This window comes from Corylus avellana, chromosome ca9 (assembly GCF_901000735.1).
Source record: "Corylus avellana chromosome ca9, CavTom2PMs-1.0".
Lineage (NCBI taxonomy): Eukaryota > Viridiplantae > Streptophyta > Magnoliopsida > Fagales > Betulaceae > Corylus > Corylus avellana.
This window is the reverse complement of record NC_081549.1, coordinates 5,117,027-5,131,910: the sequence shown is the minus strand read 5'-3', so window position 1 is coordinate 5,131,910 and position 14,884 is coordinate 5,117,027. Positions and strand designations below refer to the sequence as shown.

Below are 14,884 nucleotides of genomic sequence, written 5' to 3'. Positions count from 1 at the left end.
TGCAGTACTGCTTTGATACGTGAAAGTGTATGGAGCGGATAGATAAAAAATTGGCCGATTGTCGTTTTCTAAGATTTGGCAATACATTTAGAATTTGCCTAGTTCCAAGTACATCCCTAATTGGATATCTATGAAATTGAAAATTCCATCATTTTTTGCTGTTATGAAGAAATATCGAACGTTTGATCAACTCAAGATAGACTAGGATATCTTGGAAAAAATTTTACTCAACAACCAACTCTCAGAAAATCTTAAACAATGCACAGTTATGTAATACTTCCGACCAAAATTTGCAACAATTTTAAAACAGAGAAAGTTCTATACATCAGATTTTCAAATTTTGCATCAAATCAACACATCCAGTACCCATCTTCACCGGTAATCCAACACAGATCCTAGCCGACGGAGACTCCAAATCATCTGTCTCCCCATGATATGATGCTCCAACAATAAATTTTGCAGCTGTCTCAAAAGACATCTTACAAAAAGGAGATATTGACTCGGCTATTCCCCCAAGTCTATTCATCGGACGATAGCCACCCGAATGAGTCATATAGTCAGCAATAAGGGTTAGGTGGCGCATATTGACGGAAATACCATAAGAGCCGAAAACGTGCTGTATTTCCCTGATGATAGTTTCTCTGGCAGCTTCAACTCCATAAGTGGTTAGCATTGCATGGATGTTATTGGAATATAAATATCTGACATCAAGAGCATCCTGGAACTGCCACAATGTACTGAAATCCACTCCGGTGGTTTGCAGAGCTGGAAGTTTTTCTTTTTCTGCTGATGAGATACTCTTCCGGTCTTTGGGATTTACACCATAGTATATCACTTGTTTTTCTTTGCATGAAATGACTTTACACCCATCAATCTTACCAAAGCTCTGGATGTAAACCTTCTTGGCAGTTTTCAGAGCAATCTACATACAATTTTGCAAAAGAAACAACGTAAATTTCAACAAGGGGCAGTACTCATAATAATGTATCATTCTTTTCAAAAACATAAAAAATGCCAAATCACAAAATGTGACAAGCACAAATAAAACCAAAAACTAGGAATATATTTGCTAAAGAAATCAATAAGATGGATACCATCAAAAAAGAAAAAGAAAAAAAAGATTGTGAAAGAACCTGAGCCAGTAAAATATGAGGTTCATCGATAAACCGAAAATGGACCTCAAAGTGCATTCCCTTAGCTTTCACAAAACATGCTCTATCATACTCTTTTTTGACTAGTTTTCTTCTGGAACTCTTTTTTTTTTTTACTTCTGGTTGGTTCTTTTTGCCCCCAGACTTTTTCTTAGAGGATTTCCTAGGTCCTGATAGTTCAGATGTTTTATCTTTTGCATCAGGCATCCCAATCAAATCATCCTTACTAACTTCAATTTCATTCTCTACGTGGTCAATTTCACTTTCAGAGCCAGATGTTAGTTCCTCTTCATTTGGTTCCTCATCAGAAGTATCCTCATAATCCATCTCATCTGTTGCTTGCTGTTTTCTCTTTTGTGCATCCGTACCAAGATCCTCAGACCCTCCATCATCAACATCATCGTCATCATCATTGTCTTCCTGGCGTTCTGATGTGTTGCCAGGTACATCATCATTTGTTCCATTTGAAGCATCTGATTGTGAATCTGGCATGAAATTTTTGATGCCGTTAATTTTAGAAAGCAAAAGCAGATGATTTTGTATGGCGTCCTCCAACGCTCTCACAAAAACAACCTTCAGGCTTTCCTCCCAGTCTTCTAATGAAATATCAGTGTGTTTTGGATAGTTTTCAGGTACGTAAAGCATCATCTCAAGCTTATAAATACGGCAATTCTGGTGATTATGAACAGCAGCTGGCATGACAGATACTTTCATACTCTTTATAATGTCTGCTACAGTTATCTTCTTCAACTTATCAGCAAGTCGAGAGGCATCGTCCCTGTAGACAACAAATTCATCAATATATCAACCTCATTCTGTATATATGTGTATACATGTGTCTAGCAAGTGTTCATCACCGTAATGCATGTCTATCAAACAAACAGAGGCATTAATGGTTAGAAGCTTTTACATTAAGTTTTCAAGATCAGATGCTCTATGCTCAGCAGGCCTTAAGATTAAAAAACCTACGAGAAATACATAAATTCTGCCACTAAAGATGGAAAGAAATTGCACAATCAACATTGTAGAATTTGATGGCATGTTTTACAACCCAAGACACAATACTATCCTCCTCCAATCAAGCTTTGTACCACAGAACATAGGGTGTCTCTTATATATATATATTTGGGGAAATAGGGGGAATTGGGCGGAACCAAATTTCACAATACAATTATTGCAGTGTAACTTGCACATAAGGCGTCCCTAAGTACACTGAAAGTATACAAAATGAATCACCTAACCCTCAACCCTCTGACAGTACTAATCATTGGAGAGTATTAAGTTACTGTTATACTTGCACACACTTGCCTTTGATGAATATGGCAGAGGATTGAAGAATCACAACTGCAAAGCCAAAATGTTGTTCACAATTGATACTTGTTCACGCCCCCCCTCCTATCCATACTCATGGTCATCCCATCTCCTCAAATATTCCAGAACCGATCAAGAGAAAGATCCTTTCCCACAGAGGCACACATAATAAAATGACTTGAATTCCAGATGGGAGGAGAACTAGAGAATTTGACTTGCTGAATAGATATTAAAACGGAAAGAAAATCTACATTATTCGACTAGTACCAGAACTGTTTCAAGAGCCCTTTTTATTTGCAGTTTAGCACTCTGCCTCAGAAGCAGATATCTATTTTTTCCTTTTTTAATTGAAAGAAAAAAGGAGCAATGTTGAACCATTTTCTACTTCGGTGGATGGAGAATCATAAAAAGTTTAACATTTTCCAATTTAATTAATGATTTTATATGTTCTGGTGGCAACTTTGACAAACTGTGACTAGATGAGCCCTAACCTTCCACCCAGTTTCCACCACCACTTCGACTCTACGACCTCCTACAATTATCCATCCTATCTCCAAGAAAACTAGGGTTATAAATGACCGAGTTGTTTGTAAACAGCTCGAGCTCAACTCGTATAAACTCGACTCACGTTCAGTCCATTTATTAAACAGAATGATCTTGACCAGAACTATAGGCTCATTTTCTGAACTCATATAAACTCGACTCAACTCGTACAAGCTTGTATAAACTTGTATAACTTCATTTTTATTGTTTACTATGATTATATATGATTTATTACAATTACAAGACTTGTGAAGTTAATTTTTATAAGTTTATAAATAAAAATCAATTTATCTAATTAACTAGAATGATAAAATCCATTTACAAAAAATATAAACAATGATGATATTTACTTTATATAAGGAATGACTAAACTTATTGAGCAGCTCATAAACAAGTTTAAATTCGTTTGAAAACTAAATGAACGATTTTGAACAAATTATCTAGCTTGACCCGTGTTTGAAACAAACTTAAATGAACCAAGCTTACATTCAACACTCAGCTTGATTACAGCCCTAATTAGAACCACCACAGAAGTAACTTGAACCTACAAAGAAATTACTTTGGTGTACAAATATTTTCAAGCAATATCAATGAAGGAGGGTAAAGAACCTAGCCGCAAAATGGATTTCTATGCAACTTACTTTGAGCTCCCTAATTGGAAGGGGCATGTCATCACAGGTGTCTTAATATCACTTGATGCAGTCATCAAGATTTCCTGTAGACGTGGAATTCCAAGCGTCACATTCATTTCACCTCGCCCAGCAAGATGGAACGTATTCAACCTGATAAATGGTAACATTTTCAGATGACATGAGACAAATAAAAAATAATAACACAATCATTATTGAACAACTTAGTAAATAACAGCCAGTACAATCAAATCTAGCCAGTGTAACATGACAAGCATATCAAAACAAATCATATAATCTGCATCTAGGAAAATTCCAGGTCAGTAAGAAAAGTATTGGGTGAATATTTTTATATAAAAGTTCATACAGAATTTCGATAAATTGTATCACAGACATAAACATCGAAAACAATCAATGAGAAGATGGATGAAGTTACAGTCAAACACATGACAGCAGAGCTAATATACAGCCAAAAAAAAAAAAAAACTGCACTCTTTTATTAAATACAAAGGTTGACAGAAGTCCAGAAAGTGCTTCCCCCAATACCCCACCCTCCACCACAAGCAGAGAGTTCATATGACCTCCCAATTGTCTATATACAAGCAAGCATACCTCAACGTCAATGTCCATCTTAACCTTCAACAGGTTAAATCAAATCATTCAGCTATTCAGCATGATCTTGATGATAATTTGAGTGCACTCAGACACAATAACATTCAGTCCCAACTGAAATTGATCACATAGGAGGTTATGTTTCTGGTGAAGCTAGACCATGCAGCCCTCACTTAGGTGGAGAGTGGAAGATGTCAGCTAATAATGACAATGTGACGAAAGCCAATGCAGCTTATCCTACTCTCTCTCAAATAATGAAGTAAAGGTACTTTGTTTAAATTTCGGATTTGCATGGAAAAGGAAACGAGGACAGTGGACAGATGGAGGTTAAGTGGTCCATCAACACCACTTGTTTAGGTATTTACTATGTCTAAGCAGGAATATGTATCATAAATTCTTTAGAACCACAAGAAGATCAATACCATAGATTATTTAAAAAATGATTTATTTATTTTGATAAGTAATGTTGTATCTATCAAAAAGCGTAAGATGCCCCCTAAGTACATGGGAAGTATACACAGGAAAACCAAAGCTAGCCCACAAAAGCCCCCTATAAGAGAACCCTAAAACCCAAAAAAGCCCTAAGCCCGCAAAACAGACCCCTAAAACCCCAAATAAGCCCTAAACCCATACAGCAGTCCTAAACAGATTTATTGGCATCTACCAAACATCACGAAGATTGAATCACTGAAAGTCCAATGAACATGGCAAATGCGCTACCCATCTAACATCAAAAACATGCAAATGCACTCAAGCAACTATTATAAGCATAACATGTTGTACACTATTATAAATTAAACAGCATTACATGAAAAAAGAATAAGCAAATAAGCGATCCTACGTCATCTGTGTTGATGGCTCTCCTACAGACTGCCCAGCAAGCACACCAACTGGTTCCCCAGGTTGTGCAAGACTTAAGACGTATTTGTGCTCCATTAACTTCAAGAAATCCTCTTCTTTCAAAATATCAGGATTTCTCTTCTTCAAGGAGAATTTATGCATAAAGTCCCTCGCTTTTTCTTTAAGAGCATCAGGCAATTCCTTAATGTAACTATTGGATTTGTGAAGCTCTTGACAACATTTTGTGAAAATTATTTCTTGATTCTGAAAATAAACAAGGAAAAGAAATGTAACTTATTAGAAACTAGTTTTGTTCGGAAGACAATAAATTAAATACACATGCATGCACACACACACATGAACAAGTTCTCACCGCTGCCAGTGCTTCAAAGTTTGCCATGAAACTTGTTTGATGGACATCCACACCATCTTCTCCATAGCGAAATTGAACAATGGAACCATCAGCATCACGAACGGTATGATCATAACAAATTTTTAGGCACTCAAGATTTTTTATTAGGCATCTTTGAAGATATCCACTGCGAGATGTTTTCACTGCTGTGTCAACCAACCTAACAAAACGACCATAGTTGAAGAGATCAATTTATGGCAACTAAAAATATTCTACACCTATGTAGATAAGAATAAATACTAAAAAGACTTCATATTCTTAAAACTAATCACAAGACTGCAATCCAAAAAGTACATAGAAATGTTAAAGAAAGCTATGTCAATAATTATGCACACACATACACTAACACTAGAGCACGTGCATTGCACACGGATCCTTTCTAGTCGATACTTCAACTGAAAATATAAGAAACAAGATACTAAATTTTGATCAAGCATTGACATCAACCTTCATAAATTATACTCTTCTCTCTTTCATGGATGTTCAATACCATAAATATTTTGATTGACCATCCATGAAATAGAATATATACTATATGGCGGATCAAAGATAAGTAGTGTAGAAGATGATCCCGTCTTGCTTAATGTGGTGTATCTAGCGAGAAATAAATTATCGTAGTTTTGACAATTGTGAGAGGATGGTGGTGAAACTAAGGCCTTCTTCTTCACAACCCTTTACCATTGGACAACTACCTATGATTATCTTCAGATTTCTAGTTTTCATGATTTTTATTTTATTTTTATCTTGGGTTAATAACTTTTTTGGTACCTCGGTTTGAACGTTTTTATTTTTTCCCCCTTAGGTTTCCAAACTAGTCAAATCTGGTACCTCACCTATGGGAAAAGACAAAACCAATACCTCTGCTAGTTTCTGTCAGTCCCAATTAACAGAATTCCATGTCATCATCATGTAAATGAGTTGTAAGGACGACATATGTCCCTGGTTCCACGTTGGCACATGTAGTTGGCGTTGAGAGTAAGGAAAGACCTCTACTTGTTCACCTCGACCACGCTCTGGACCTCGCACCTCGCCACCAGGTACATGTCATCGAGCTTCCACCACCGGTACCGGTATGCCACAGAGACAACCTCTTCGCCTTCGTTAGCAAATGGATTGGGCTCATCGAAGGTGACCTTATCCCCTTCCTTGATCAGGATCTGCTGGGAAAAGTACTGGTCGATAAACGTGGCTTCAACTTTGAGCAAGTACGTAGAATTGATGTCGTCCTTGGCCTCCGGCAAGGGCTCCTGCGAGGTCTCGTGAACGGACAGGAAATCGAGCTGCAATCCGTCGCGCTTATCGAAGATCGAAGAAGAGGATGGCGACTAAATCATGTTCATAATTTCGTAATAATTTGATAATTTCGCAGATTCATGTTACGAATCTGCGCTTGATAATTTCGTAAATTGTGTCCCCTTCAACAAGCCTGACCAACCCATCATCGAACAACTAAAATTGCTCGCAACTTGCACCAGAAACACCGCTTTCGCAATTGGAAACCAACAGTTCTTGATCACAAACGGTCTCCGAGACCGACTCTTTGACGCCCATTTGCCTGGACCGCTCATCGAATAGTTTTTCAGATGAAGTGTTAGAAGATGAAGTCCCAAATCCATGTGGAAAATTATGACTGCTACGCATTTGAGTGGAAGATGACCAACATTGATCTTCGTTACCATTCTCCATATCAGCGAAACCGACAGGGAATTACAACCGCTTAAGAGAAAGGCTAAGAGTCATTTACAATCTAACAGCCAAGAAAACGAGCATAAATCCTAAAGAAAAGAGAATACAAGTTTAAGGATGAGATTGTCAGATAGAGAATCCAAGAGAACAGATCGGTCCAGACCCCAAAATTACGACCCGAAAATGAACTTCAACTGTATGGAAAACAAAACCAAAAAACTCAGCAAGGAAAAGTCGACAAATTCAGAGAGCCCAACAGAAAACCAAAAGATAAGAATCTGTAACAAAATGAAAAAAAAAAAAAAAAAAATCACTGAAGAAAATACAACTCCAAAATTAAGATTTCCATAGAAATGAACGGACAGAGTTGCAGAGTGTGGAGAGGATGGCGTCAGTGGCATAGACCGTGGCCTTGTCCTCTTTGGCGAGGTGGCGGATGATGGGGTCATCAGTGGTGGTGACCTTGAAGAAGTTGCAGTTCTTGAAGCGCTCGAGGCGGCGCTCGTTCTTGGGTGTGATGCGGTCATAGAACTCGAGGGCGCCGCAAAGGAGGAGGTCCTCAGGGGGCTAGGGAATAGAGAAGGAGAGCTTGGAGAAGGCGGAGAAGGGGATCTGGTCCAACATGTGGCTAGTTACATGTGCCAACGTGGAACTAGGCACATATGTCAGCCTTATAGCTCATTACGTGGCTATGACGTGGAATTTCGTTAATTGGGGCTGGCGGAAACTAACGAAGGTATTGATTTTGTCTTTTCCCATAGGTGAGGTACCAGATTTGACTGGTTTGGAAACCTAGGGGGGAAAAAATAAAAACGTTCAAACCGAGGTACCAAAAAAGTTAATACCTCCCTTTACCATTGGACAACTGCCTATGATTATCTTCAGATTTCTAGTTTTCATGATTTTTTATTTTATTTTTATCTTTTCTCCTTTTTTGATTACGTATTTCTCTAGTATATTTCTTGTGTAGAAGAAAACATATTACTTATACCTACTAGAAAGGACAGATACATGAATGAGACAGAATTGTGACTTACCCTTCACGACCAGCCATGCAATGAAAGTAATATTCTTGAAGGTGGAGACCAGAGAGAAAGCGATCAATAATAAAGCCTCCAGCTCGAGCTGCCCAATCCCATGGAGAGAAGCAGGGTAAAGTCTTTCCAGAAACCATCCGAGGGACTCGTTTGCCTTCTAACTCTTGTTGGCCTAAATGAGAAGATATTTGCTGGAAATTGACCTGTTTAAAGCACGGCGTAGTCAATGAAAAAGACTATATAATCTTAATAAAAAGTTCATGAATAATAGATTGTGATCACAAAGGAGCTTATGTTAAGCAGGTTTTACAACTAAAACTTGGACCAGAACCATTTCCTAAATACATTGACAGTACAAATGTGAGCATGATAACTTCAAATATGAACAAAGTTTGAAGTTCTAAGTTTATGCTAGGTCTAGAGGGCATTCACTAAGGCATCGTGTCTCCAACAGCCAAATCTAAAAAACAGACAAACCAAATGCAACTTAAGTTGACCATCACAATTTTGACATCTCATAAATCATAGATTATGTAATTAGGGAATGAACCATGAACACAGTACCTGAGCACACATGATAAAAGCCACAATAAGAGAATAGTAAATTATGCAATGATAATATCTTGGGTGTGCTAGTGATCAACATATCAGTACCTCTCTCTGATGAGGTGTCTAGGGCGCTTTGAGCAATCTAATGATACCTCAAACAAGTGAGAAGTGTCCTAAGAGGAATGTTAGAAACTTATTGCTGTGATTTCCAATCTAACCTCTCAAAAATAAAACATAGCATACAACTAAATGTAAAAAAGCAATTGTCATCTTTACTCATTTTTCCACTTTAAAATTAAAATTATCATGTGTTTTCTAACAGATTAGAAAAGAAAGAAAAGACAAGAGTTGGAAGTTAAAGGCAATAAAATTGGAAAAATTAAATTAGGAGCACAAAGAGATGAAACTAAAATGCAAGATCATAATCTCAGGCACAAGAACTAAATAATCAATGGATTGTGGCATACAATAAGCCTCTCATCCACAAATAACAAATAAACTACGCCTTTTGCCATTCTACTTTTGTCTATGCTGGACCCTTGAAAGGAATTGACAACAACTTGCTTGAAAACAAAATTACTTACTTGGAAAATGCACTTTACCCCCTGAAGTTTGACTTCCTTTTCAATTTGAACCCTAATGTTTAAAAATTTGCAAAGTACCTTCCTAAAGTTTCAAAAATTTTCAATTCAAACCCTCCGTCACTCATTGCTGTCTAAGAAGACAGAAAATTCACACGTGAGACGCATGTGCATTTTTTGGTCTTATTTTCCCCAAATTGCCCCTATAAAAAAAATAAAAAGAAGGAAAAACTGGGGGTGGCTACATTGGGCCATTTGGGGGTGGCCTGGCCACACCCTTTGGCCTTGGGAGCTACCCCTTTTGGCTCCTTGAGGGTGGCTAAATGGCCAGTTTGGGGGTAGCGAGCCACCCCCAATACAGCCAGATGGGGGTGGCCATGGCCAAAGCCACCCCCAAATGGCCCAAGGGGGTGGTTACGGCCACCGCCAGTTTTTCCTTTTTTAAAAAAAATAAAAAATAAAAAATTTAGGGGCAATTTCAGTAAAATAAGACCAAAACACACACGAGTCTCATGTGTGAATTTTCCGTCTTCTTAGACGGCAATGAGTGACGGGGGGTTTGAATTGAAAAATTTTGAAACTTTAGGAGGTACATTGCAAATTTTTAAACATTAGCATTCAAATTGAAAAAAAAGGGTCAAACTTCAGGGGAGGCAAAGTTCATTTTCCCCTAATTACTTCAAAAAAGAAGTTCAAAGAATGGTCTGTGAGAAAGTAAGCTATCACCAAGGGACAAGCTTAAGATAGTTTACAGATAACATCCACCCACACATAGAAACTATATTGAAATTACATTATCATCATGCTCTTGCTTTCTCTTGTAATATAGAACCGAAAGGATAATACAAATTTCCACGTAGAATTTCTACACTTAAAGCCATATCGCCTTGCAGTAAGAATTTCAATCAAATATTTAGTCTAAAAAGGATAAGTATCACGAGAACGATAGGAGCTTACTGTAGCACCCTTAGCCCCAGATGTAGTCATGAGAGAAATACAGTTCTTTCCAGAGGGTTTATATAACCCTTTGGACAACAGCTCCTTGAAGAAGTTCTTGCTTAATTCCTCATTAAGTCTACTTATCATCTTCCTATCCAAGTCTGTTACGGCCGATTCTCCATTACTACGTATCTTTTTTTCAATATTCACTCGCAGAACATCTGCATCTGCTAACAGCATAGTCAAGACATTAGATAACCATTAACAGAAGCAAGTTGGATAAAATGATACAAAATTGAAACTAGATTGAAGACAAACAAAATTCCCAAGAAACATAACTAAAGATAGGCTGCATGGCGATCATATATCGTAATACATGCTAGTTAAGTCAGATATGTGTAAAAATAAACTCTCTGTACATTATGTGTTTGTATATGTGCTTTCTCAACGAATAAGCAAAGATCCACATATTCTAAAGCATATGTGAACATAGAAACTTTATCCAAAAATTAGAACCAAATGTTAAGAATGTTTCCCGCAAGAAAAATGACAATTATTTCAATTTGTTTTGGAGAGGTTCACGTACAACATGCATAAACCAAATATATGAAGAAATGCATAAACCACATTAATTCTTGATATATCCAGCCAAATGTGGGCTACAGCCATTTATGATTAATGGAATTAAGGGATCAAAAGAAGTAATTCATATGGATGGAGACCATTATATGTCTTGGTCATGGAGAGACTGTTAGAATATAAATTAAGTTATTGAATTCATCTCTTCATATCAACTTACGCGGTTTGGGATAAGTGGTGATTTAACATGGTATCAAACTAGAGGTCCTGAATTCGAACCCTATCTCTGTCATTCACATCTCCATTTCAATTAAATATTCCACATGTTGGGTCTCACATATTAAGAGAGAGTTTGAGCCCACAAGTGAGGTAGAGTGTTAAAATATAAATTAAATGATTAAATTCATCTCTACCTATCAGCTTAAGCGTTTTGGGACAAGTAGTGATTTAACAGAGACCAAATGATGTTTCAATTGAAGGAGCTTTGATAAAAGACAGCCTCAAATGTGCTTAGTAATTGCATGGCTAGGTACAGTTTTTTCATTTAATAATAGAAAAAGAAAGGGGGAAAATAGACAAGCAAAAGAACAAACAGGTCTTTCAAATATGCAAAGGACAAACAGGTCTTTCAAATATTCCAACACCGGTTCACCTAGGAGAAGGAAGAATTTTATTCCTGCTGCCCCCTAAACCATTCTAGTATAATGCCCACAGCTCCAACTTGCCTCTAACTGACAGGAGGGTAAACTGCAGCAGTAGAGCTGCAGTCTGATTCAGAAATAAAAACACGAAGTTTATAAAAAGAACCTCAGAAAGAAACATGTAATGTAGGTTTGAAGGCTTTAGAATATTTTGAAAACCACATCTCCATCCAAAGGATGTTTAGACCTTCAACGTTTCTCAAACAAGAAGCCTTCTAATTGAGATTGTAAGTAATAACGGGTTCCAAATAGAGGTAGTTTTCAAGCCCTTCAAGATTTTTCAGTAAACCATTACCTCAATGCATCTTTCTCACCTACTGATTGTGAAATCAGCTTATCATAAACACTCTTTTAAATCACTAAAAGCCACAAGAAGCCTAAAGCATCATCCTCAAAAATACTATGTCCATTATCTCTGCACTTCAGACAGCAAAAAAAAAAACATGACTTTTTATACGACATAAGCAGCATTATGAGCATTATATGACCATGAGAAGGAAAATCCAGGTTTAGGTCTACAAGTCAACGCAGAGAAAATAAAAGATGGGAGGGAACAGAAACAGGCATTCACAGACATGTAAATATGCTAGCTCTAGCATCATCATTTCCAAACCATCATTTATTACCGCTTATATGTCTTTTCATACCAATCATTTTACGAAAGAACAGTAAAGTTCTAGTTTTGGTGCTCCTGCACTTGATTGCTTCAGTCAAAATATATACCTGTCAATACCCTATTGAACCATAGGCACCGAGGAGCAAGCAAGAAGAAGAAGAGCATTGAAAATCTGTGTCACCAACCATCATCCACAACATTGACACCTTTTAACATCCAAGAGTTAACATATTGACCTAAAACTATTTCAATTTTCATAGTTCTCGACCACATTGATCAAAATATTATCACACTGGCACAGGAAACAAGAGGTTGATGTAGAGATTTCTACACGAACAATAACATACCTATTTCATCACCACCCTTGCCATTAACAAACAAAAGATGAACATCTTCACCAACTTTCTCACAATCTTGAAGATTTTTTTCCCTCTCATAGTCTTTTTTCGACATCAGCAAAAGATCGTCTACTCCACATGTGGCCGCATGCATCTGAATCAAAAAGATCCATCCAGGGCATTTTAAGCATTATATGGCATATTGCAAGTCTAATTATTTGTCCAAAGTTGAGAAAAGAATTCTTGAAAAAGGATTAACAGTTAATTTGCAAATTTACAATCAAAGCTGGCTGACCTGCAAAAAGTTCGTCAATAAACGACTCAACGCAGAAAGCAGGATGCCTGCAGTATTTGAGCCATAGAGCTCATGCACCATATGAACCAAACCATATTCACCAAACTGGGCCTTGTCAATCACACCACGCACCAAGTCATTCTTATATATCAACAATTTATCTTCATCAGGCTCCTTTCTCTTTGAAGCATCTTCATCAACCTTTCTCCGTCCCCTTAGTTTCTCTTTGTCCAGTTCATCTTCATCACTTCTACTCTTGAAAAAATCACGAGGGAGTTTTGCATCTTTTTCAACAGAAAATGGCGGGAGACCTTTGGTAATATGATTTAGCAAGGCGCTAATGACCTAGAAAGGGAAAATTCAACAAAAATATAGTTAGAGCATGAAATCATCTACAATATGCCACCAACTTTTTTGTTTGACAAACCATACAATGGAACAGATTTGTTAAGTTCACATTCAGAGGTCCAAAAACATTAAATATAGTCATGCTTCAAACACAGTCAGGAAAAGAAATCATCTATTTTATGCTTTGAACTGGTCTTGACAATAAGACTGAAATACAGAATTAGTTTCTAGATTTAACCAATGCTAACCTGTTTCCCAGTCCAAAGAGGCTCTGGTTTCCATATTGCTGGCAGAAGGGGTTTCATCTCATCTTCAGAGTTTAATATGCAAACTTTCTGGCCAAATTTTCCAAAAAAAGGAACTGGACTAGATGCGGAGAGGCCAGCACAATAAAGAAGCTGGTTGAACTGATCACGATTAAAAAAAGTATCCTTCTTCGTAAGAAGCACAGCGCTAATGATATGATCCTGCAAAATATTAGAAAAAATAAATAAATAATGGATAAGAGACATTATAATATTATAAGGAGAAAAAGCATCTCAATACTAAAGATTATAAAATATAATAAATGATACCTGAATCAAGGATCTAATGGGCTCACCACTTGTGGGCTTGACATATTGATTATTTGCATTTACAATGTTGTAAGCTTCAGAACGAGAAATTTCATCTTGAGGGAAATGTACATTCATTTCATCACCATCAAAATCAGCATTATATGTACTGGAATCAAAACCATTAATCAACACATGCTTGGAAGGAAAACCTCAATAGTCAATCATAAAAAGAAGACGTAAAATTGATACAAGTACATGCATAACATATATGCACAAAAGAAAATAATAATACTAAAAAAAGTAAACTGCATGGTACCTGCAGTTTGCATAGTGCATACGAATTGTTTTTTCCCCTTTTAACACACGAACTACATGTGCCATTATACTGGGCTTGTGAAGAGTTGGCTGCAATGAAAATTTATTAGTCAAACTCTCCCACCAATTATAAAAAAAAAAAAAATGAAAAATCCAGTGATAAGATACAATTCAGATCAGACATAAAAACTCCAAAAAATAATTTGAAACAGAATAGTTTAGCCAACTAAATTAGAAATGGTTTCTTGGTAAGTGGTTAAGAGGCATGTCATAGCTTAATCCTGAGGTTGGTTTAGAAGCATTCCATGCATATCAAATTGAAATATGTTATGGCTTCTTCAGTAGTTTCCAGTTGTGTCATGGGTTAGAAGCTATCAATGTAGGGCTACAACTAGCAAAAGGAGAGAAAGATGCTGTTATAACGGCTACTGGTTCTAAGGCTTCTGAATAAGCCGAAAGTGATTACTTGGAGACTTCGATGTCTTCTAAAGAAAATATACCTATAAGCTGATTATTTTTTTTCTCAAGTTAAAAATATCTTTAGAAAAACGAATTTTATAGCTGATATTTGTCCAAAACTCAATTCCTAGGCTTCAGAGTCTTTGGGGCGCTCATCCTTCTCTCAGTAAATGCTATGATGTGGATGACTGCATTAGTTTTTTTTTTTGCTTTTTTGATGTAGCATTTCAAGCTAAATTTACCAAGATACTTTATAGCATTAAATACAAAAATCACCATTGCAATCTAGTTCAAATGATTCTTGTGGCTCTTTGGATAAGATAGGAGTTGTGATCCTGCCTTGTGTTAAGAGTTACCTTGACTGTTGGTTTTCTCCTACTCCTGTT

The 14,884-nt window shown here is 36.8% G+C and overlaps 1 protein-coding gene across 2 annotated transcripts in view; it reads right to left on the bottom strand.

The window, feature by feature from the left end:
- Window positions 1-209: 209 nt before the first annotated feature.
- LOC132191481 (DNA-directed RNA polymerase I subunit 1) overlaps window positions 210-14,884 on the bottom strand; it is a 34,350-nt gene continuing 19,675 nt past the window's right edge. Inside the window, exons 10-21 of one of the 2 annotated variants that reach the window (XM_059606514.1) lie at window positions 14,041-14,129; window positions 13,743-13,890; window positions 13,416-13,634; window positions 12,820-13,164; window positions 12,534-12,678; window positions 10,309-10,520; window positions 8,222-8,424; window positions 5,460-5,658; window positions 5,088-5,350; window positions 3,647-3,787; window positions 1,134-1,929; window positions 210-922 (exon numbers count right to left, since the gene is read on the bottom strand). In XM_059606514.1, coding sequence (XP_059462497.1) covers window positions 326-922; window positions 1,134-1,929; window positions 3,647-3,787; window positions 5,088-5,350; window positions 5,460-5,658; window positions 8,222-8,424; window positions 10,309-10,520; window positions 12,534-12,678; window positions 12,820-13,164; window positions 13,416-13,634; window positions 13,743-13,890; window positions 14,041-14,129 — 3,357 coding nt within the window. In that variant the 3' untranslated portion in view covers window positions 210-325. The remainder of the gene's footprint in view (window positions 923-1,133; window positions 1,930-3,646; window positions 3,788-5,087; window positions 5,351-5,459; window positions 5,659-8,221; window positions 8,425-10,308; window positions 10,521-12,533; window positions 12,679-12,819; window positions 13,165-13,415; window positions 13,635-13,742; window positions 13,891-14,040; window positions 14,130-14,884) is intronic. The other variant, XM_059606515.1, reaches the window with a different exon arrangement.